The sequence below is a fragment of the Schistocerca cancellata genome, chromosome 10, assembly GCF_023864275.1.
Source record: "Schistocerca cancellata isolate TAMUIC-IGC-003103 chromosome 10, iqSchCanc2.1, whole genome shotgun sequence".
Taxonomy (NCBI): domain Eukaryota; kingdom Metazoa; phylum Arthropoda; class Insecta; order Orthoptera; family Acrididae; genus Schistocerca; species Schistocerca cancellata.
In genome coordinates, this window is record NC_064635.1 from 148,705,989 (window position 1) to 148,731,085 (window position 25,097).

Below are 25,097 nucleotides of genomic sequence, written 5' to 3' on the forward strand. Positions count from 1 at the left end.
AATTTCGAATATAATATATTATAGTAATGATGATTATATCATTAATGATATTAATATTCTACATAGGATACCAATATGTATTTGTCTACAAACGAGTTATTGAAACATGTTTACACTTTACACAAATGCTTTGGTATCAGTTACACTCATTTTACTGATCATATAATACAAAAAATAGGAAGATGTCCGTTTCATCCTTCTCACTAGTTTCATTATATTTGTTATGGAACTTTCTCGAATAGAACGCAGTTTTTCACCTGAAGATTCTTTCTGAGGAAACTTTGCACGTTATTTCCACTTTCAGTCCGATACATTTCGTACTTGCGCAGCTAAGCATGCCCAAAGTGTGCAGTATCGTCCACTGACAACAATGGCTAAATGTCTGTAGCTGCATACTGCACGTTTGGGGAAAAACTCATAAATACCAGATCTGAATGTTTCTGTTATTTCTTCATTTCTCTCGGCATTTACAGACACAATAATAATGTACATTCCACGGAATTACGAAACTGTCCTTGTCTGAAATTCAACAAAGTTAAATTCAGAAATGCACATGTCTCTTTTTTGGCCAAACCTGACCACGGGGAGGTTTCCCGCCACTAGGAACTTAGGTACACTGCAGTCAGACACAGGTACTCTGTGGGAGGAGAATGTGGGTGATTTACCTGGTAACCACCCATTGATTAAGGAAATGGGATTAGCGGTAACTGTGTTGTATGAAGAGATAGATGGAAAGTTTGAAATTTACTGTTGTGTTAATGCTGCAAATAGTTTTCACTGTAATATCTGCATATCACTAATTTGCCCTGAGTAAGGACACAAATAGAACATAATTATACTGGTTAGTAGGTGTATTGGGTGAGCCTTGAGAAACATCTGAAGGCAGGGAAACAGAAATAGGAAGGGTTTAAGATGCCCGACGAGCAAGGATGGGGAGTTGACAAGACCTGAACAATAAAGGACGTAAGGGTAAATGTTCAAGAGGATATGATGCTGGAGCTTAGTCCAGAATTCAGGAAATGATATAAATCTGAAAAGGAAGATTTTGGTTCAGTAATATTATTTGCAATGAATAATGTTAGTGAAGTTCAAGTAGTTTCAAGAAGACTTGAGGGAGATAGGAAAGAAGAATAGTTGTTTAGGGAGCTGTAAGGAGGCAAAAGTGATGTGTGCGAGGGTCGAGGGATGGTTTACTGCTGTAGCACCGAATCCACTGCAGCCCCAGATTCTAAGGATAATACGGTCTGAAGAAATGAGCAGCTGCCGAGAAGGGGACGACATCTTCGAGACGCTGTCCAAATTCGGAGAGCTGTGGGAACACTGGAGACGGCTGCTGGTGATGGTGGTGAGGCTGCTGGAGGAGTGACTGGTGCGGCAGAGGGTGTGGTGGCAGTGGAGACGGTGCTGAAAAATGGGGGTTGTGTGGGTGGTGGTGAGAGGACAGCACTGCTGCGAAGCTGCTGGCAGCCGGCCTGCGACCCCTCCTGGCGCCCCGGCCACCGCGCCCCCAGCCGACGAGCGCAGGGGCGTGGGGGGCAGCATGCGGGGGCGGCAGGAGGGAGGCCGACTCTCAGTAGATGCTCTGTGGCGGCGGCAGCGGCAGTGGCGGCGGGGGCACGTGGCGGAACCCTCCCCACGGGAAGAGTCATGTGGCGTCCTTGGTGGCGGAGGCGGACGAGTCGCCGGTGTCGTCTCCGACCAGCGGCAGGTGTCCGCCCCCGGCGGCCGCCGCCGCCGCTGCTGCCGCCGCCGCCGCGGCTGCGGCTGCCGCTTTGCTGTTCTGGTTCACCACACACTTGCGCATGTGCTTCTCGAGCGTCGACGGCACAGAGAAGGGCATCTCGCAGAAACGGCAGCGGTACACATCCTTACCCAGGCGGCCGTGCGTCTTCATGTGGCGCGTCAGCTTGGACGACTGGGCACACGCGTACGAGCACAGCTCGCACTTGTAGGGCTTCTCTCCCGTGTGCGAGCGTCGGTGCACGGTCAGGTTGCTGCAGTTCTTGAACACCTTGCCGCAGAACTCGCAGGTGTCATTGCGGCGCGTGTCCTTCTTGAGGGACTGCTGCTGCTGTTGCTGCTGCTGCTGGGCGGCGACTGCAGCGGCGGCCGCTGCCGCAGCCGACGTGGGCGGCAGGCCCAGGTTGAGGGCCGCGGCGAGGGTGGACGGGCTGGGCCCGGACTTGCCCACCTTGAGCAGCGAGTCCTTGCGGTGGTGGTTCGCCAGGAGATCCACGGTGTCACCCGCCCCTGCACCGCCGAAGAGGTGGTCGCGGTGGTGGGCTGCCGCTGCCATTGCCGGCAACCACAGTCCGGCGTAGAGTCCGCTGCCCGGACCTTCACCGGCTCGGTCGCTTCGCGCCGGCTGCGACACGGATGACGTGTGGTGGTCCAACTCCAGTTTGATCCTCTTGCTGGCGGCGTCGTAGGCGCCGGCCGACGGCGAAGAGGAGTCGAATGCGGCAGCGGCAGCAGCTGCGGCTGCAGCTGCGCCGAACAGACCGTGAGGGGCTCCCATTAAGTCCAGAGGCGGTTGGCCTGCAGCCATCATATTTTTCGCGAACTCCTCCCGGAACCGCATCGCTGCCGCCGACTTCTCCACAGTGAGGCCATTTTCCTTACTCGTCGCTGACAGCAGTGCACTGGTCGACAGGTGTTTTTGGTTGTTGTTGTCCGAAATGAGAGCGGACCGGTGCTGCCCGTGGTGCCCTGCGAGGATCTCCTCCTTCAGCTGCATCAGGCTGTGAGGTGTCTGAGAGTGAGGGTGGTGGTGATGGTGGTGGTGGTTCGGGTGGTGCTGCGAACCGACCACCGACTCCTGCAGCGCCTGCTTGTACGCCTCGCTGTACTGCTGGATGTTGCTCAGGCCGAACTTGTCGATCAGCTCGCCCACGAGTGAACCCTGGTTAGAGATCTTGTCCATCGGCGTGGCCGGCGCACCGGAGGCGGGCCTCGGGGTCCCCGCACCGCTTCCGGACTTGCCGTCTCCTTGACCGCCGCCACCGGACGTGACGTTGCCCGGCGGGGTGGACGACGTCGACTTGGTGGTGAGGTCCTCGGGCGCGTCGCCGTCCCCGTCCCCGAGGTCGTCGTCGTCCAGGTCGTCTTCGTCCTCCTCCTCCAGCTCCATCTCCTCCTCTTCCTCCTCCTCGTCCTCATCGTCGTCATCGTCTTCGTCCTCCTCCTCGTCTTCGTCGTCCTCGTCGCCGTCGTCGTCGTCCAGCGCCTCGACGCTCCCCGTGCGCGACGCGTTTTCGGGCGTCGTGTGGTTGCTGCCGTTGTTGTTGTTGTTGTGCGAGGTGGCGTCGGGGGCGGAGCCGTCGGAGGCGGCGGCGGCGGCGGCCGCGGCGGCGACCGAGCTGCGCGTGACGCGCGCCAGCGCAGACGCCGAGTGCCGGTGGATCTTCATGTGGCGCTTCAGCTTGGAGGACTGCGTGCACGCGTGGTTGCAGACGGCGCACTTGTACGGCTTCTCGCCCGTGTGGGTGCGCCGGTGCACTATCAGGTTGCTCTGGAAGCGGAACTTCTTGCCGCAGAACTCGCAGGCGCGCACTGCGTCCGGCCCCGGAGAGCCGGGCTCGGCGGACGGTGTGAGGGGCCCGCTCTGCGCGACGCCGCCGTCGGCGGGGGCGGCGGCGCCGGCGTCGTCGGGGGCGGCGGTGCCGGAGTCCGAGGGCGTCGGCGCAGCGCCCGTGGGCGGCGTCCGCGGAGATGAGGGTCGCGGAGTGGGCGTTCCGGGCGCCGGCTGCTGGTCGCTGCCTGCCGAGGGCGGCGTCTGCTGCTGCTGCGGGCAAAGTCCAAGCTGTCTAAACTCTGTATGGGGCTGGCAATGTACCACTTTGTCCATTCTCCGACTGCGGGAGACATCTTCAAGGGGGTCCGTAGCTCTATGGAAGGTCGACGACGGACAGCGGCCAATTGCACTGACGTTTTCAAAACACGTGACGTCGGCCGCGGCGCGGGAGCGCGCGGACACGGAATTTAGCGGCAGTCAGTAGCGAGCGATTGGGTGTGTTGGAACTTCCATCGAGCTACAGACCCCCTTGAAGATGTCTCCCGCAGTCGAAGACGAAACGTTGCGAATTGTCACAGAATTCACCAACCGACCACGGCATAACAGCCCGGATAATTATAATGGACATGATATTTCCGGCCGTGAAAGTCTACATTTTGATGTACCACTTTACTTATCCTACATTAAAATGTGTACTCAGGATCCTAATAATATTGCACGACCTTCACAAATTACTAGTTTCAGCTAGTGGCAATCTCAATGCTATCTGTAGTGCAAAGTATGTCGTCATGTTTCTTTGGCCAAATGTCTTAGAGGAACGTTCGTCTAGAGCAGGGGTGTCGACCCTGCTGCCCACAGGCCGCATATGGCTCAAAGCAAGTACCAGTGTGGCCAGAGAAGTGAGTATCTGTCATGCGATAGGTAATAATACTAAAAAAGAAAAAAAGTCTATGAAATACCGTTTATGAAATTACGTAAAATTACGGGAAATTGAATATTTTCAGTCTGAAATTGCCGCCACATGGTCGTATTCTCTCACTGGTCCATCCCGTTCTTAACACTGTTGTTTTTCTCATAACCGGTCAACCCGTCAGCCGTCAGACGCGCTGGTCTGTTAGCTTACGGTCACTTAAATTGCAAGTGCTAAGCTAAGACATATTCCTAAAGATGGAATGAAATGCACAGTCATACTTTTCGATTTGGTGCTCGAACTGGAAAATCGATTTCAAGACTTTCGAAAAAGTAATTAAAATTTTCATATTTATGTGACACCTTTCACAAACAATATAAATACGTTGCCAGAAGATTTTCATAGGAAATGTATAGACTTGCAGTCTAAAATTAAAAAAAAGAAAGATCTGATCACGTATCCTTGTTAGACGTTTAGAAATCACACTAGCCCAAGACACAACATCCCCTGCAGCACAGTCATGCGTATATATATATATATATATATATATATATATATATATATATATAATTTTCGTTTGGAAGCACGTACGTTTCTGAACAATTATTTTAATTATTTTCAAGAATAAACCACACCTTAAGAGCATGGTGGAAAACTTTCTAAAGCCAAGATCTCATAACTGTTCTGTTATTTTCAAAATCCGGTTTCGACAGACCTCACCTTTAGGTCTTCAAAATTTTGTTACGGAACCTAGTCATTTTGTGTTGGAACGTCATGGCGAGTTGCCATGATATTGGATAAAATGTAACATATAGGGGAAATAAAGTGGTAACTTGGGATGAGGGTCCAACTCACAATGGCCAAGTTTTGTAACAAAAGTTTTGAAGACCTGAAGATCACAGCAAACTCTGTTGAAAGCGTTTGTTGAAAATAAAGAAATATTTATGCGATCTAGGCTTTATAAAGTTTTCAACCAAGTAAAAAAGACGGCTCCGTCTCATTTCTCAACATGAGAAATTTGAATCATCTGGAGAATAACCTGAGAATTGCGACTACTTTAATTGAACCTGGTACTTTAGTTTCCCGACTACAAAGTTAAATATCACATCAATTCTATGACACTCCTGCTCTAGAGACTACACAGTCGATATTATTCCGAATTTTCATAGCCAAGCCAAGAGGCAGAAAAGGTCAAATGTTGTATCAAACGGACCACTGTAAGGTTTAGTGTTGCCAAAAGTGTTTTATTTCTTGACAGTATTCAGCGTAATTAAGGTAACTTTAATTAACGATAGAAGGGAAAATAAAGTTTACGACTCCTGATAGCCAAATGAAGAGACGGATATGGCGAATGGTGTGTCAAACAGACCAGTGGGACGTCTTCTTTTACAAAAACAAAGTTTGAAATGCTATACAGTAATCAGAAAAAATAAGAAAACTTGATTAGTGGTTTGAGGGAAAGCTGAAATATTTCAGTATTAGCTAGCTACAAAAATAAAGTGTCGAAAAGTTCATCTCTTTGAGGCATAGCTATTGTGCGAATAAAAAATTGCTGTTTTATTTAAGCGTTAATAATAATATTGAAATAAAAAATTGATAAACCGATCAAATGTTTTTTGAATTGAGTAATTGAAAAGTAAGAAATAAAATAGATTAGACGAACATTTTAAGCACATCTGAATAATGCTCGAAATTATACGCATTATGTTTTTCACGTTTTCTTTCTTCCCGAAGTATGGAAAATACAGAGCTTACAGTTGAAGAAATGTATCTCACGGTACCGAAGACGGACTACCGTTCATGGCTCATAAGGTATTTTAGACCTCATATCAACTGGACATTTTGTTCTTGTCCAAAGTACCCCTGTTTGCATTTTTTTAGCGACCAACACTCTGAAGCCGTTTCTTCAATTTCCTGATGGTAGCACAAGTGTGTGCGGCTGGCCGCCATGGGGGAGATGGGACAGGTTTGCGCGACTTTGTTTCGATGATGACGGAAGCCTCGCCCAAAGACTCGCCGTGCTTTTGTTCATTGCTAGGTCTCCGTAGACATTCTGCAAGCACTTATATCTGCAATGCTGTGGTTTTCTGCCAAAATGAACTCAATGACAGCTCTCTACTTGGGACGCACGCCCGTGACAGACGCCATTCTGAAGGCGTTGTATGGCTCCACCATCTATTGGAACTTCATGAAAATATAGGAGCTGAAATGGAAATATTCCACGATGCTCCACAACAAATTCCGCATTTGTTGAATTGAAATTCGCAGAGAATAAAGTGTCGCCTTACTTTTTAGAACGCCTCTCGTATATGAGTAGAAAAATATGTATTATAATGGACGTTTCTCTACTACACTGTCAGAAATCAGTAAGAACGTACCTTTTCAAGAGACAGCGCGAGAGGCGACGAAGCGTCGGCAGGGCTGGTGGTGTGTCCTGAGGCGGCGGCGCAGGTAGATGGAATACAGGTGGAGGCGGTGGGCACGGTAGAGGCGGAGGAGGACATGGGGGGCAGTGACGGGGGCGGCGTGGCGTGCCGCTGCTGGGGGTGGTGAGGGGGTGGGCTGCCAAAGGGCGGCGTCAGCATCTGCTTGCGCGGCGAGGGCGACGTGGCCAGGCCACCTCCGCCTCCAGCGCCGCCCCCGGCCCCCGGGCTGGTGGTGCCGGCCAGCTGTCGCAGCCTCTGCGAGTAGAAGTCGAGCGTGGGCGGCGCCGCCTCCCGCCCCCCGGCGCCGGGCACGGCCGCGGTCGCCGCGGCCACGGCCGCCGCTATCCTGTCCAGCGGCTGCGCCGACGGCGCGAACGCCGACGCGACAAGCGACGAGACGGCCGACGGCGACGGGGAGCTCGTCGACGAGGAGGAGGCGGCAGCGGCTGCGACGGCGGCGGCGGCAGCGGCCAGCGGGTTGAGGCGCAGCTGCTCCTGCACCAGCTGCTCCATACTACGGAAGTGGTGGCTCGGCGTTGACGGTGCAGACGCCGACGGCGCCGCCGGGTCGTGGTGTGGCAGCGGGGGTGGCGGGGGCGGAGGCAGGCTAGAAGGCCGCGCGAACAGGCCCGCCGGGAAGGGGTGCGTCGTCCCCGGAACCTGCGCATGAGAATACTCGTCACACACAAGAACAAAAAAAAATTATTTCTTTGGGATCTAATTTCGTACGTCTGTTGAAAAGAATTTCAACACAAATGATGACACTGTCACCGTTGTTGGTTAAATAAGACAAAGACTGTATCAGTAAGTAAAACTGTTCTCAGTCTGAAGGTTGCTTTGAATGCCAAAGTGCACGATTATGCAATATCCTATTGGTAATAGCATGCAGTTCCCTTTCTCCAACCACTGAATCCAGCTAGGTCACATGACCAACAAATAACGACAATTCTGTTGTGATTTCTCCAGGCACTGTTCTTTTGCTGCAGAACATACGGACCATAGACGAGGTGGTGAGAGAAGGATGTGAAGGCTTAGGGAGGAACTATACTGGGGCAAGAGGACTGTCTCAGGAGAAGAGGACAAGATCTGCGAGACGTGTTATGAGGCTGAATATGGACAGAATGACGAAAAGAGTCTCGGAAACAACGGGTAGGACAGGAGGAAAAAAGACAGGAACCAAGTGAGTTGTTGCAGTCAAGGAGTCTCGATCTTCATACCCCTATGAGGACGGAGACCAGAGGAAGAAACGTTCAAGCAGTAAGGACACGCCGACTAATGTACCAGACGAGAACGAAAGAGATAGTTACTACGCACTGACAGAGTCATTAGTGCACCAGGCAAGAAAAGAGGAAGCTGAAATTGGTAAAAGTGCGACAGAGAAGAATGGAAAAGATGAAGACATTATGGCAGGGGTGAACATGATGCGTCTTTCCGTGGTCGCACAGAGGTCGTAACGGGAAAGACGAATACACGAATGACTTATTGAGATCTGATGAAGTTGTCGATTAAAATAAACCTACCGCTACTGCAGTTTTCTTTCATTTCATTATATGGGGAATCTGGCGTACATGTAGAAATACCGGGTGATCAAAAAGTCAGTATAAATATGAAATTTCTCGATAAATCCACTGTTTGTCTGGTTGGAAGCAAATACCCACAGGCAGCTGCCTGGGGGAGGGGTGGTGGTGGTGGGGGGGGGGAGGGGTAAGTATTCATGGAGTATTTATGCTGTGGTGAAGTAAGAGAGCCAGCAGATATGCCACAATGGTAACACTGGTACCCGTCAAACCACCGAAATTAAGCAATGTCAGGCTTGGCTAGAACTTTGATGTCTGCTGAGCGCTGTTGGCAAGTGGGGAGGACTCAGCCCTTTTGAGACCAGTTGAGGAACTATGTAAGTCTGCAGGCTTTCATGGCTGTTGTCACTGAAGTTGAAGTCTTCTGGGTTATTAGGACGCGTCATGTTTCTTCTAAAGTGTTCGACGTTTCGACCCCTCTGCTGGGATCTTCCTCAGGATCTTTTGGTGTCCACTACTGCTAGAACACTGCTTTTCTGTTCTAGCAGTAGTGAACACCAAAAGATCCTAAGGAAGAGCTCAGCAGAGGGGTCTAAGCGTCGAACATTTTAGAAGAAACACGACACGGCCTAATAACCCAGAAGATTTTACCTTCAGCTGAGGTAGCGGCTCCAGTCACGAAAATTTACAAGGAGAGCGGTGTGCTAATCGCACACCCCATATTATCTGCATCTAGTACTCCTATTGTCTTAGGATGACATGGCTGTCGGTCGGTACAAGTGGGCCTTCTGAATCTTATTTGGAAGGAGTTTATTTTAGTTTAGTTTGGTGCTGTGAGAGAGAGCAGGCACCATTTCCTGGAAGCACAAGGGCACTGACTCACCGTCGGTCGCTGGTCCAGGGCCGCCGCCGGCAGCCCCCGCAGGAGGCCACCCACGCCAAACGGGTTGGCGCTGCTGGTGGCGCTGGTGGTGGTGCTGCTGCAGCTGGTGCTGCTGCTGATGCTGATGGTGCTGCTGGAGGAGCAGGCGCTGACTGCTGAGCTGGGCGGCGGCTGCGTACAGGGCAGCCCAAGCAGGGAGGCCGCCTCCACACAGGGGCCCCGGCTGCTGGGGCGCTGCGGGCACACGAGCACAGCGTCTGCTTACCCACCTGCTGACTCTGGCCACCAATATTTACAGTTCTGAGGTGGTCACGCGTTGCGAAGGTGGGTTTGCTGAAGGTCTGGGAAGAATTGTGAGGACATGGAAGCAAGAGGAGGTTTTAGTACCAGAATAAGTCTGTGATAGGGTTGACACTGTAAGAGAAAGAAAAGTTGCTAGTAGAGCGCAGTTGAAAGGAAGAGATGAATCGTGTGATACATGACATCAAGAAATTCAGTGGAGTGATGACTACTGTTGTTGTTGTGGTCTTCAGTCCTGAGACTGGTTTGATGCAGCTCTCCATGCTACTCTATCCTGTGCAAGCTTCTTCATCTCCCAGTACCTACTGCAACCTACATCCTTCTGAATCTGCTTAGTGTATTCATCTCTTGGTCTCCCTCCACGATTTTTACCCTCCACGCTGCCCTCCAGTACTAAATTGGTGATCTCTTGATGCCTCAGAACATGTCCTACCAACCGATCCCTTCTTCTAGTCAAGTTGTGCCGCAAACTCCTCTTCTCCCCAATACTATTCAATACCTCCTCATTAGCTATGTGATCTACCCATCTAATCTTCAGCAATCTTCTGTAGCACCACATTTCAAAAGCTTCTATTTTCTTCTTGTCCAAACTATTTATTGTCCATGTTTCACTTCCATACAAGGCTACACTCCATACAAATACTTTCATAAACGACTTCCTCACACTTAAATCAATACTTGATGTTAACAAATTTCTCTTCTTCAGAAACGCTTTCCTTGGCATTGCCAGTCTACATTTGATATCCTCTCTACTTCGACCATCATCAGTTATTTTGCTCCCCAAATAGCAAAACTCCTGTACTACTTTAAGTGTCTCATTTCCTAATGTAATTCCCTCAGCATTACCCGACTTAATTCGACTATTGGAAGGAAGGAATCTGTTGAAAGAATGGAGGGAGCCTGAAATTTTTAAGAAGGTTCAGGAAGGATTAGAAGTAAAACCGAAATCATCTAGGGCCCTGCATATGTTCGTCTGGATGTTGTAAAGATAGTAGCCCAACTGATATATCAGGCACAGCATTGTGAATAGGAATGGGATAGAAGATTGTTATGAGGAAGAAGATACTTAATGCATTCGAAGAAAACTGGAAAGGGAAGAAAGCCTGAAGAACCGCTGGGACAAGTTAATGATAACTGAAACATCAGGGACCTTATTGGGAGAGAAAGAATATATTTAATGGAGAAACGGAGGAAGTGGCATAGCAGAGAATAAAGAAGAGAAAGCAGCCAAAAAAAAGGTACACTGAAAAGTAAGAGAAGACTGATAACTGGTATGGAGAGGTTGAGGAGGATTGATAGGCTGAGAAGATTGAGACTGAGGAGAAGGAAGAAACAAATCCCCAAAAAAAGCAACGTTTATACCTATGAAGGCCATAACAAAAAGAACTGCAAGTGATATATCAGGAGTGAATATTTGCAATATATACTGGAACACAATAGTTACCAACGGGTTGGAGAGGAATGCTGAATCTCCAGAACTGGAAGGAACTGAAAGAATGAAAAGGTTGTAGCAGAAAAGATAAAAATTCAGATAATGATGAAATTGCCCAGGACACAACAGAGGTCGTAATGAGAGAGAAAGGAATATTACTCGTATGTCAAACTTAGGCTGCAAGACTAAATCAAGTAGTAATAGATGTGAAGAAGAAAAACGTCGTCAAGCTGATAGATGAGAAATCAACATTAGAAACATATAGAGGATCAGGTGTCTCATCAGGTTTTGTTTGTTTCTTCATTTCATACATTGACCTGATGGACTAGGCAAGCTGTATACGATCTCGGCACATTGTAAACCTTGTATCTATTGAGGAAATGCCTGTCAAGCGAACTGTGGACGGAGGATTCCCATCTGGCAATGTTTGGAAGTGGTTTCCCAATGTAGTACTACCTGTAGTCAAAAGAGGTCTTATGGTAAGTCAAAGAAAAACAGGTGCTGAGGTACGGTTGGGATGCAGAAGTGAAGCAACTGGTCCTGGATAGGGCGAAGGGAATGTCATCCAACTGATAGATGTGAGATCACAATCAGAAATATGTAGAGGAAACGTTTTTTCACCATATCTTTTTCTTATACATTTTATTCTTTGTCCTGATGGACTAGAGAGGCTAACTGGTATCTTGGCCCAATGTACACTTCGTATCTTTTTGGGCAATACCAGCGAACTCTAGTGCCGACTGAAGATAATATTTTGAGAATTTTTGGGATACTGTCTCCTGTACTTAATAGGGGTCATATGGATAGTGAAACAAAAGGAGATGATGAGGTACAATTGGTATGTAGAAATGAAGCAATTAATATAAGATACAATGAAGGTATGTCGACAAACTGATGGATGAGAGATTAACATGAGAGGAACATTTGTCCCACCACATTTTGTTTAGTTCTACATGTAATGCGTTGATGAGATGGTCTGGGAAGGCTGTATGAAATCTCTGCCCATCACATTGTAGTACTACAATGGGAAAAACGAAAAAAACGGGTGCTGACGTATAATTGGGATGCAGAAGTGAAGCGATTGGTCCTGGATAGGGTGAAGGGAATGTCATTCAATTGACAGATGTGAAATCGCTATCATGGAGGAACATTTGTCCCACCACATTGTGTTTACTTCTACATGTAATGCGTTGATGAGACGGGCTAGGCAGGCTGTCATCACAAGCACTGCATATTTTTGAGCAAATCCGCTAAAGAACAATCCAACTAAAGTGAGGTGTGGACAGAGGGTTCCCATTTGCGAATGTTTGGAAGTGGGCTCCCAATTCCAGTGCTACCTGTAGTCACAAGGGCCTTATGGAAAGAGAAAGAAAAGCAGGTAATGAGGTAGAGTTACATTGAAGAAATAAATCAATGAGTGCAGGAGAGGACAGCGTCGAGCGAGTGCAGAGTGGCAGTTACCTGGTGGAGGAGTAGCGGCGAGCCGGTGGTGGTGGTGCTGCTGCAGCTGGAGGGGGGATGGAGGAGAGAGGAGGCGCCGGGCGGGGGCAGGAGGCAGCTTGTGCTCCCGGCGCCTCCCAGCCCGTTTCCCGGCCCGACCGACGAGCAGACGGGAGAGCCCGACGAGGCCGACGAGCCCGACGAGAGCGAGCCCCCCGACGTGTTGGCGGCCGTCGAGCTGCCGCCGGGCGCCAGCGACAGCGGCAGCGGCAGCGGCGCGGCGGGCCTCTGCGGCGAGGGCAGGCCCCCGCTCCCGACGCCGCCCCCGACGAGGCTGGACTCGTAGAGGCGGACGCCGTGGCAGGTCTGGACGTGCTGCACCAGGCGCCACGCGGACTGCAGCCGCAGCTTGCACGTGTAGCACACCAGGCTGGTGGGTTCTGCAGAAAACACGGAAACAGCTCCTTCAGTACCCCAGATCCTCATTAATTCCGTAGACTAACAGCTACCATGTGCAAGTATAGTTCCAGTGCATATTTGTGATCACCCTACGTTGTGTACTTTTCACAGACTCACTAGATACCGGCAAAGAACAAATTACAGAACTAAATGCATCTTTGAAAAAAGAAAAAAAAAGAAATACACATTCATGACAAATAACACTGTCAATCCCCAACTCCAAATTCTTACAAATCATTACTTAATGTACTTACCTTAAAATATTTTAAATACCTAGCAGAATGTATAACGAGCAATACGAAGGAAAATATTCTTTTTTTTATTCTTTAATCCTAAGTCTCTGACTGGTTTTATGCAGCCCGCCACTACTAGTAAGGTCATTCGAAGACCAGTATCAGTTGCAAAGCGATTTAGAAAAGATTGCTGTATGGTGCGGCAGGTGGCAGTTGATGCTAAATAACGAAAAGTGTGAGGTGATCCACATGAGTTCCAAAAGAAATCCGTTAGAATTCGATTACTCGATAAATAGTACAATTCTCAAGGCTGTCAATTCAACTAAGTACCTGGGTGTTAAAATTACGAACAACTTCAGTTGGAATGACCACATAGACAATATTGTGGGGAAGGCGAGCCAAAGGTTGCGTTTCATTGGCAGGACACTTAGAAGATGCAACAAGTCCACTAAAGAGACAGCTTCCACTACACTCATTCGTCCTCTGTTAGAATATTGCTGCGCGGTGTGGGATCCTTACCAGGTGGGATTGACGGAGGACATCGAAAGGGTGCAAAAAGGGGCAGTTCGTTTTGTATTATCACGTAATAGGGGACAGAGTGTGGCAGATACGATACGCGAGTTGGGATGGAAGTCATTAAAGCAAAGACGTTTTTCGTCGCGGCGAGATCTATTTACGAAATTTCAGTCACCAACTTCCTCTTCCGAATGCGAAAATATTTTGTTGAGCCCAACCTACATAGGTAGGAATGATCATCAAAATAAAATAAGAGAAATCACAGCTCGAACGGAAAGGTTTAGGTGTTGGTTTTTCCCGCGCGCTGTTCGGGAGTGGAATGGTGGAGAGATACTATGATTGTGGTTCGATGAACCCTCTGCCAAACACTTAATTGTGAATTGCAGAATAATCATGTAGATGTAGATGTACTTTCCTCCTGCGCCAATCTCTTCACCTGAGAGTAACAATTACAAACTACATCCTCAATTATTTGCTGGACGTATTCCAATCTCTGTCTTCCTCCATAGTTTTTACCCCCCAACAGCTCCTTTTAGTACCCTGGAACTTATTCCATGATGTGTTAGCAGATGTCCTACCCTCCTGTCCCTCCTTCTTGTCATTGTTTTCCGTACATTCCTTTCCTCACCGAGTCTGCTGAGAATCACCTCATTACTGATCAGTCCACCAGATTTTCAACATTCTGCTGTAGCACCGCAGTTAAGATGATTCTGTTCTGTTCTGGTCCGGTTTTCCCACAGTCCATGTTTCACTACCATACTGTGCTCCAGACGTACATTCTCAGAAATTTCTTCCTCAAATTAAGGGTAACATCTGATACTAGTAGATTTCTCTTGGCCAAGTGCGTCCTTTTTGGTAGTGTTAATCTGATTCTTATATCCCCCTCGCTACGTCCGTCATGCATTATTTCGCTGCCCAGGCAGCAGAATTCCTTAGGTTCGTCTACTTCGTGATTTCCAGTTAGAAATATTATATATGGTTAAAGGCAAATGGTATTCTATTTGACCGAAACAGATTTAAGCAGAAATCTTTGTATTGGAACAGAAAAGACGCCATCACACAGTGGTAAGATATGAAACACTGTCTGCAGCGGAAACATTATAAACTAGGAACATTTCCGATTTTGAAGAACTGGAATGATTTCGAAGAACATTTCTAAGAAAATAGTAATGTCGTGTGACTACGGCCTCGCGTCGGGTAGACCGTTCGCCAAGTGCAAGCCTTTCGATTTGACGCCACTTCGGCGACTTGCGCGCCGATGGGGATTAAATGACGATGATGATTAGGACAACACTACACAAGTCCCTGAGCGGAGAAAATCTCCGACCCACCCGGGAATCGAACCCGGGCTCTTGGGATTGACCACTCAGCTACCGGGGACGGAGAGGAAATAGTAACGCAGAATACAGACTAAGAACAAACAGCGAACTTTACACGAAAATGGGAAACCTAACTGATATTACGAGGAAAACATGGGCGTATGTACTGAACGCATGGTAACAGACTAAGCAAGAAAATTTTCAACTTGCTAAACAGCTGCAAAGCCTAATTATTACGGGTCACTAAAACTGACGAAGATGTTAAAAACACCTCGATTAGGTCATTGGCATTGTAGATAACAGAAGAACATTTAGAACACTAAAAGCTGGATTTCAGGGAAGGAAGAGATCATCAGATGATAGAAAGTGAACCCTGGAAGAAAAGGAACGACACTCTCAAATCTTCGACAATGCTGAATACAGCCACTTGTGCTGGAGAAACGTCAGAAAAACACAGTACCTGACGACCGCCAACAGACGTGTGCCAGAAATTATGTGGCTTTGATATTTTAACCAAACCATCACTATTAAAAAATTGGAAGTGTTCTTCGTGAGAAATGAATGAAGCATTTCGTAGAGGGCGCGCAGGCGAGCGTAAGAAACTGACAATTGAGGGCGTCGTGCTGTTATCTCTGGCTGTTTGCGGCACACACGAGTTGGCTTCCGCACTTTGCGCCGATTCAGAATTGGCAGAATACACCTGACCATGGCCTGACGGTTCTAACTTTGTCAGATCCGCTGGACCGTGCGGGCTAATCCACCACCCTCTCGTTTGCGTTTCCTCTCTAGCTGCTGCAGCCAATTGTGAGCGGGCCTCGGGTCCGCGTTGCCCCTCTCTGTCTTCCAGTGTCTCCAGCACTGCCCACTGGACGCACGAGTTGAGCTGGAGGTGGAAGTGCAGAACACCCGCCTCTCTAATTACGGCTATCGCCGCGCGCGACGCCTGCAACCTCGGAGCTTATTTCCTACAGTGGGCGCAAGCCAGACCCACCGTTGAATACTAATTAGCTCCCACCACTACATCCACGTGTTTAGTATTGGAAGTAAGATACTTCCCAAATAACAGCTCCATACTGCAGCGACCAACAATGGTACTTATTGTGTTATACGGTATACGACTACTCTCAATTCTGGGAAGGATGCGGTTCAAATATCTCTCCGGGCATTCTGATTCCTCTTTCTCATTGGTTTTGTGCGTCAAAACCTGGGGGGACACAGTGATCAACAAACTGGATAGTGAGAGGTAGATCTCTCTGTTCTGCATGGTCATCTGGTTTCTTTGTTAATTAATAATCTTCGTCTACCTAAACGTTCATAAATAATATTTGAAAAACAGAATAAACCAGAAGAACATAAACCATGACCAGTTGTTAAAGAAAATGAAGCTATACTTCCCGTCCTGTTTCCATGTCAGGACGGCTCTTCTCGATGCTGTAGACAGACGGTCAGCATGTTTGACTGCCATATGGCGGACCTGGGTTCATTTCCTGGTACTGCCATGGACTGTTTAGGTGCTGCGACAAATGGAACGGGTTGCAAACAGCCTCATGACGCCAGTTGAGGAACTACTCGGATAACAGACAGCGCAGCAAGATTTGGAAAGCTGACCACATGTTTCTGCACACAGCTCTTTCTCGGAAGGTCATTTGTTCAAGTCTCCGTCTGCTCTTTCTGATACACGTTTGCATTGGAATATAAGGGAAATGCCTTCGAAAGGGAGCGGCAGTTTGCCTTCCCCCATCCTTTCCAAGTTTGTGCTCTATCTCTAACGATTTCCTTCTTCCTTCCACGTATACAGCATCCGGATGGTTAGAGCACAATACAACAGCCAGTCAACATCGTTTGGTCTTCGTCTTTCGATCGCGAAGTTCCTCCTATGGGCACCGAATGTGTTGGAAAGCAATTGTATGCCAACCCCTAGCATCCCATGACTCGCAAGTAAGATACACGCCTGCTCTCTGTGACATCATCATTCACCGAGGCAGATAGCTGCAATATGTGGGACACAGAATATATCGTAATTTCCGCGCAGTGAAAATCAGCATGGGATTTGTACAGTTGTAACTAACGCCGGTAGACCATTGTACAATGTCTCAGACCAGAGGTTCTAAGGTAGTTAGACAGGTCAACAAGTATCTCGCTGCCTGCAGCCTAAGGGCTGAGTGTGTAGGGCTGACCGATCCATACGACATCTGGTCATTACGTAGGCTCAGAATACTGTGGTTGGTGGTTGTACCTCAGTTCCAGTTTCGTGTGCCTATCAGACCCAGTTTCTTCACCAAGATACTACCCACTGATTGAGTACCTCTGCGGTGTGGCGATGTCAATGACTGAGCAGGTGACTGCTACTCGTGGTCACCAGGAGACTAATTTGATGCACAGTGGAAAGAAGCGACACTTTTCGACAGTTATAACCGGCACATTGCAGGACAGTCCACAGGGGTCACGGCCTGGAATTTCAGAGGTGGCTCAATGCGTCGTCGTCGCTCGTCTTGCCGGCTGAGGGCCGAGCGGCCCACGGGAGACCTGGGCATTACGACCGTCGGCCGGACGGCCTCAGGAAGGAAGCGCGGAAGGAAGGAAGAAGGAAAGAAGCGGCCCTGAGTGCGGGGGCGGGGGCGCCAGCAGTGACCGGCGCGCATGCGCTGCCCACCTTCCTCCGCCGTCGGCCACCCTTTCTCTCCCCAGAGCCGCCGCCTACCGCCCCCCGTGGCTGTTTCTCTCTCGCAAGAGCGCCCGTCCCCCGCCCCCGGTCCACTGCTGGCGACCATTTCTCTCTGTCCAGGGTGTCCCTACCCCCAGGTCCGTTGCCGGCCAGCATCCTCCCCCACTCCCACCCCCCTTCCGCCGCCATAGCTACCGGCAACTGACCCCCCGGGAGAGAAGCTCTCCAGAAAGAGGTGGCGGTGGCGGCGCTGGCGGAATTAGACGCGGAGGCGGCAGAGAAAAAAGAAAGGGACATGATAAAGGGCAGCGGATGATAGCGCTGGGGTGGAGGCGGGATAAAATGGTGGTCCCCGCCGCTGTAAAAAGAATCTTCGGGCCTTTTCTGGCCAAGATGGCCACTGGCCGTTCCCTCCCCGTCGCGCCATTCTCTGCTACTCCTCCTCCCGTTCTTCCCTTTTCCGCTTCTTCCTCCCGGCGCTGGTAACAAGCGGCCCGGAGCAGCCGGTGTTTCTGCAAGTGGCAGGTTTATTGGGACGGCGGGGCTGCCGTTCGCGTTCTGATATTAAACCGGCGGGTGGCCAGCGTTTCGCGTTGCGCCTCTCTGCAAACAAGATCCGGTATTCCGAGGCAGATCTCAGTGTAAGCGTCCGACGTTCATGGCGATTAACAACACTGAGCGCACTATCTAGGCATACACTGTGTTACTTCTACAACTGGACACGTTGTCTGCAAACCATTGTTACGCGCATGGAAGACGGTATTAAACATTGTACCATATATCTGGCCTTCTTCTCAACCCGAACGTATGTGGAACACACTGAAGAAAGAGTAAGCTACGTAATTAGACTAATCATCCGTACCAAGTGTTTCGAAAGAACAACTATGGTTCACGTAATACGAACTCAATGCTCTGCAAGAAAAGGAAACGTGAAAATGTTAAACTCTGACGTGATGAGCTACCAACTGTATTCCTGTCTTTCTGCGGCGCTACATCCCGCAAAATAGGCAGAGTCCTGGGAAGGCCAGGTATAGGACCTTTTCTTCCAGTTCCTGAAATTTATTGCATTTCTTGTGAGTGCGCTAGCAATTACGTTCAAATGGCTCAAATGGCTCTGAGCGCTATGAGACTTAACTTCTAAGGTCATCAGTCCCCTAGAACTTAGAATTACTTAAACCTAACTAACCTAAGGACATGACACACATCCAAGCCCGAGGAAGGATTCGAACCTGCGACCGTAGCAGTCGCGCGGTTCCAGACTGTAGGGCCTAGCAATTACATCGCTCAGTCTATCCGCACCGTTTCCGATCGCTGTACAGATTAAAAATCGAGAACTGAAGTCACCTTTAGTTGCTGAGCACAGCATCACAAACAAAAACAAGATACTGTTTGATGCCACAACAGTTTTGTCCCGGGCTCCTGCATACTGGGATTTTATAATTAAAGAGGTTGTAGAAATAAGAATGTGCGACAGGAACTTCAACCAGATACAATCTTAGCGGTACCAGAAGCGAGCTCTCGATTCGGAGAAGAGGCAGAGTAGTCGCAATGTTTGCACCACTACGGGACCGATGGCGCCACCAGCGCAGACGTTGACACCATCAGCGACAGCGTTACGTAATTACCGACCAAGCAGAAGCCGTTGTACGGACCACGTACGGCCATCACAGCAGCAGGTTTGACAACCAGTTGCTCCTGACGGACACGGTGGAGGTAGTCGTCGAAAACGTGAGGTTCTTCCCTGAACTGACGCGGCAAGAAGTCCGAGAATGTTTTATATTACGGACTAATCTTGCCTTCACAGTCTAACGGAAAGGTTTCGTAGGATGCTGTGGAACATTTGTGCACTCCTTGTATAAAGTTAGTAAATAGGCTTCCTTGAGATAACTGGCGTCTATTTTGAAGGATCTGCCTAATCGGGCTTTTCAGCTTTTTCTCGCGCTCTCTCGCACCGGTCAACATGCATACTGTCCTTCTCTGTATATACGTTTGGTATCCTCCGTTACTCCCACACACTTCTGCTACATTCCAAGGTGGGTCGCACGAGTGTAAGTAGTCTTCTTCACAGGTAGACTATATTTTCTCCGTATCCCTCCAATAAAACACCTGCCCTGGAGACAACCGAGCATATGTGATCATTCCATTTCATATTCAATAAACTCTTACACCTACGTACTTGTATGATATGAGTTGACTGAAATCTGTATTCTGGGACACAGGTCTTCTGCACGTCTTTTCTTGTTTCCACCTTAACTTTTCTCTGTTGTTAAATTTACAGCTTTCCATTGATCCATTGGATTATAGCGACGATCGATGAAGTCCCTTAGGATTTGAATGTGGCTGTCAAGCAAAGGTGACAGAAGCGTCAACTAGGGCTGTAAATGCACAGTAAACGAAGTGGAATTATTTCCGTTGTATACACTATGTGTACCATATGTAGTAATAAGAAACTAGTAACGGCTGGATTTTGCTAGGGCAACTGATCCGCTTGAAATGCCTCGAATTCACAGCGTTAGGTTGTCACCCTCTCCTATACTAGGCCTTGCTTAAAGTTAACGACGGTAATTTGTTAAAAGTGAAATAAATTTGTACGAAACTAAAAATACCAATGAAAGCTTCCTGTAACAAATATGTTTTTGTATGAGGGAATGACCATTACGTATACAATACAACTCTTTGAAAAATGTTTCGGACTTTCAGGCGTGCATGCGCCAAGACCTTAATGACTAACAATCACGATATCGACGCATGCGTAGAATATCGAAGACCGATCGAGATATAATCGGGTGAGGGAGTATAAAGAAAACCAATCACATATTCTCCCTGCCCGATGAACTTCGCTGTTGTCACCTTGCAGAATAGGTGCGGGCAATGACCTCTTGCGTGGTGACCGGCTCCAAATGTTAATTGCATGCAATTCCCGTCGCAATGTTCTCTCTCTAAGAGGTTTGGATGGCTCTTAATTCACAGCCTGCAGCGCTTACTGACGGGTTTGGAAGCGTGAAACCCCATTTTCTGATCCCTCTCAGTCAGAATCTTTTTCCGACCAAGATTCTGACGCCGCATTTCGTGGCCACATGCAATATACCACTCCTTGGAGACAAGTTGAACACTCCGCAACCAAACACCAACAATCCAGCAGCTTCACACACCGTATGGCTATGGGCACGGCCAAACACCACTGTCCTTTTATGCCAGTCTGTCATGTCCCTACATTTACCCAGGTTTACGTAAAAAGCCCATTTGAAATGTGAATATCTCACTGCTCGCTGCCGCCTTATGCTCACGTAGGGGCAGTGCACGTGCGTTCCATAACGTGACTTTTAAAGGCTTAAGGCCGGCCATTCTGACCGAGCGGTTCTAGGCGCTTCAGTCCGGAACCGCGCTGCTGCTACGGTTGCAGGTTCGAATCCTGCCCGGGGGCATGGACGCGTGTGATGTGCTTTGGTTAGTTAGGTTTAAGTAGTTCTAAGCCTAGGGAACTGATGACCTCAGATGTTAAGTCCCATAGTGCTGAGAGCCATTTTTTGAAAGGCTTAACGATTCACTTGTGCCTGCGCAATAGTGTGACTAGATCTTTGGCCGGTGAGCTTATATTACCCTACTGAAAAAATTAGACAGCTGACCAACAGCGATTCCAGATAGCATTGGATCCTTAGGTGATACTTTTGTGTTAGCAGAAGAGCCAACACCGTTTTACGAGTGGAGGTCGAAATGCACGTGTTTTAGCTCACGCAGGCTGGCATGAGGAGGGAAGAACTATACTGACGTGAGGTCTGGAACATGACAAGGACTTTAATCCATTAATGATGAACGTCGGTCTTGGCGGTACATTATTCACAATATTATCCGTTCAGAATACATTCTTGACGATAGTAATTATAGTAACTGAATATGGCGCCTTGCTAGGTTGTAGCAAATGACGTGGCTGAAGGCTATGCTAAACTGTCGTCTCTGCAAATGAGAGCGTACGTAGACAGTGAACCATCGCTAGCAAAGTCGACTGTACAACTGGGGCGAGTGCTAGGGAGTCTCTCTTGACTAAAGGCTACCACCTAGCAAGTGTGGTGTCTGGCGGTGACACCACAGACGCATCTACAGATTGCGATTCGCGTAAGATGTATATACACTTGTAAACGACATGCTCGTTAGTGATTCGTGAGCTACTCCAGTAACAAATGGCTCTGAGCACTATGGGACTTAACATCTGAGGTCATCAGTCCCCTGGAACTTAGAACTACTTAAACCTGACTAATCAAAGCACATCACACACATCCATGCCCGAGGCAGGATTCGAACCTGCGACCGTAGCGGTCGCGCGGATCCGGACTGAAGCGCCTAGAACCGCTCGGTCATCGCGGCCGGCTACTCCGGTAACAAACGCAACGCGACAAAGTATTCCACTGTGAGAACGATGCTCTCGAACGTGTGGGCACTTGTGGGCGCACACACCAGCACTGCTTCTCACTGAGTCAGCGCGTCCCTTAGCGCTCGGCAGGAAAACCGGATAGCACGTGGCTAACCAGAATCGGTTGCGGTCGCAAGTGTACAGGCCATTCAGCACCTAGGCTTGCGGGTGGACTACGTTGCGCTTTCCGCGGTCGAGATCCGTCTCGATGGCGTTAGCGGGCTCTAGGAGTTCTTCGTTTTACCTGGAGGGTCGACCCGGTGGGAGCAAACTCGTTAATCAGCCGCCGCTGCGGCAACAATGAGGCGGTTCGGCCGGTGGCCGGGACTTCCCCGCGCGCGGTGCGCGTCGCCGGTTCCGTTGTCCGCCGCCAGGGGGCAGTGCGGTCGGGCGCACCCTTTCATCACCCCCGCCCCCGCCGCCGCCCAGCCTCCCACCCCACCCCCTCGACCGCGGCGTCCGCCCCCGCATCCGCCCCCGCCACGGCCCCTGTCCGAGCGCCCAGTGTCTCCAGGCATCGATCGGCAGAGGCGGACGCTTCCGCGTGCGCGACGTCTTCGCCGAGACGCCTTCTTCCTCCCACACCGGATGTTCGCGTACTGCTCGGCAGATGCTCCACGCTCTGACATTTCTGTCGACCTCCCAATACCTCGCGATTAGGACGAGTTCTCAGCCGCATCGCAAGTCGCAAATGGTCTCACATTTTTCATTTCGTTTCTTGCATTGTCAATGACCTGTCACGTACGGTTTTAAACACGTCGTACATTTTTCATATAATCGTAACATAATTTGTTAAGTACTACGTAAATATAAATGGGTTTTACCAATTATGGCAGTTATAAGAGTCGAGGGGCACGAAAGGGAAGCAGTGGTTGGGAAGGGAGTGAGGCAGGATTGTAGCCTCTCCCCGATGTTATTCAATCTATATATTGAGAAACCAGTAAAGGAAACAAAAGAAAAATTCGGAGTAGGTATTAATATCCATGGAGAAGAAATAAAAACTTTGAGGTTCGACGATGACATTGTAATTCTGTCAGAGAGAGCAAAGGACCTTTAAGAGTAGTTGAAAGGAATGGACATTGTCTTGAATGGAGGATATAAGATGAACATCAACAAAAGCAAAATGAGGATAATGTAATGTAGTCGACTTAAGTCGGGTGATGCTGAGGGAATTAGAGTACTAAATGAGACACTTAAAGTAGTAAAGCAGATTTGCTGTTTGGGGAGCAAAATAACTGATGATAGTCGAAGTAGAGAGGATATCAAATGTAGACTGGCAATGGCAAGGAAAGCGTTTCTGAAGAAGAGAAATTTGTTAACATCGAGTATAGATTTTAGTGTCAGGGTTTCTGAAAGTGTTTGTATGTAGTGTAGCCATGTATGGAAGTGAAACATGGACGATAAATAGTTTGGACAAGAAGAGAATAGAAGCTTTCGAAATGTGGTGCTACAGAAGAATGCTGAAGATTAGATGGGTAGATCACATAACTAATGAGGAGGTATTGAATAGAATTGGGGAGAAGAGAAGTTTGTGGCACAACTTGACAAGAAGAAGGGACCGGTTGGTAGGACATGTTCTGAGGCATCAGGGGATAACAAGTTTAGCATTGGAGGGCAGTGTGGAGAGTAAAAATCGTGGAGGGAGACCAAGAGATGAATACACTAAGCAGATTCAGAAGGATGTAGGTTGCAGTAACTACTGAGAGACGAAAAAGCTTGCACAGGATAGGGTAGCATGGAGAGCTACATAAAACCAGTCTCAGGAGTGAAGACCACAACAACAACAACATTACCAATTATTGTTGAATAAATGACAGAAATAAAAGAAGTAATAAATAATTAGACAGGTTAGTCACATTATTGTGACCACTTACCAGATGCCTCAATAACCACCTTTCCGCTGTGCGGACCGCTGCAGAACGGGCAGGAAAAGAGTCAATGACATTCTCTAAGGTACCGAAAGGAATGTGGAGCTATGTCAAGTGCAGATCTGTGGCCAGCTGCGCTAGGTTTCACGGTTGAGCATCCACGGCGCGAATTGCTCGTTCGAGATGGTCCCACACATTCTCGATGGTTTTAAATACGAAGAGTTCGGTAGTTAGGGGAGCATGGTAAACTCACCCTGGTGCTCTTCGAACCACACATGTACACCGCTAGCTGTGTCACACGTTGCATTGTCCTGCTAGTAGATGTCAAAGACTGCATGTAAGGGTGGACATGGTCCCCAAGGATAGGTACTTTTGTTGATCCATTGTGCCCTCCAGAATGATAAGATCACCCAGCGAATGCCACGAAAACATTCCCCAGGCCATAACGTTCCCTCCTCCGGACTCGACCTTTCCGACCACGACGTTTGCTATCAGATATTTCACGCCACACATGCCAATGCGCATCTGAACAATGGAGCATAAAAGGTGATTGATCTGAAAAGGCCGCGATACTGCTGTGACAATTCCAGCCTTCGTCGCCGATGCACAGCAGTCAGCATGCGTGCACGAACCAAGCATATTCTGCGGAGGCCCATATGCAGCAACGTTGGGTGGAAAGTCGTTGAGGAGACACTGCCCATTCGTTCATCTGGGCCGTCAGTTGCTCAACAGTTGCACGTGTGTTCGCCCGTACCCATCTCCGCACCCATTGTTCCCTTCTATCATCTATGTCCCAATACATTTGCCTCGGCGCCGGTGTTGGTTTGCCGTGCGTATTATACTATAAATATGGCGGCACGTGAACTGTTCACTGCATCGTTTCGGTCATGCTTCCACCCTTGGCCCAAATCCTAACAACCAAGCACCTCTGGACGTCAGATAAATCGCTCCGTTTCCACATTACGATAACGACTGCACCGTTTTTCGAGTCCCCACGACACGCATTCTATACACTCCACTGCTAGTACGACGACATGCCGTCTCTGAGTGGTTATTGTACGTTGACGTCGAACATAGGCGGTGATCAAAATAATGTCAGTGAGCTATGTACACTCCTGGAAATGGAAAAAAGAACACATTGACACCGGTGTGTCAGACCCACCATACTTGCTCCGGACACTGCGAGAAGGCTGTACAAGCAATGATC

The 25,097-nt window shown here is 48.8% G+C and overlaps 1 protein-coding gene across 1 annotated transcript in view; it reads right to left on the reverse strand.

Moving 5' to 3' along the window:
* Positions 1–1,645: 1,645 nt before the first annotated feature.
* LOC126106206 (B-cell lymphoma/leukemia 11B-like) overlaps positions 1,646–25,097 on the reverse strand; it is a 118,969-nt gene continuing 95,517 nt past the window's right edge. The window contains exons 4-7 of the mRNA XM_049912438.1: positions 12,444–12,862; positions 6,927–7,510; positions 2,799–3,854; positions 1,646–2,741 (exon numbers count right to left, since the gene is read on the reverse strand). Of these exons, the coding sequence (XP_049768395.1) occupies positions 1,646–2,741; positions 2,799–3,854; positions 6,927–7,510; positions 12,444–12,862 (3,155 nt within the window). The remainder of the gene's footprint in view (positions 2,742–2,798; positions 3,855–6,926; positions 7,511–12,443; positions 12,863–25,097) is intronic.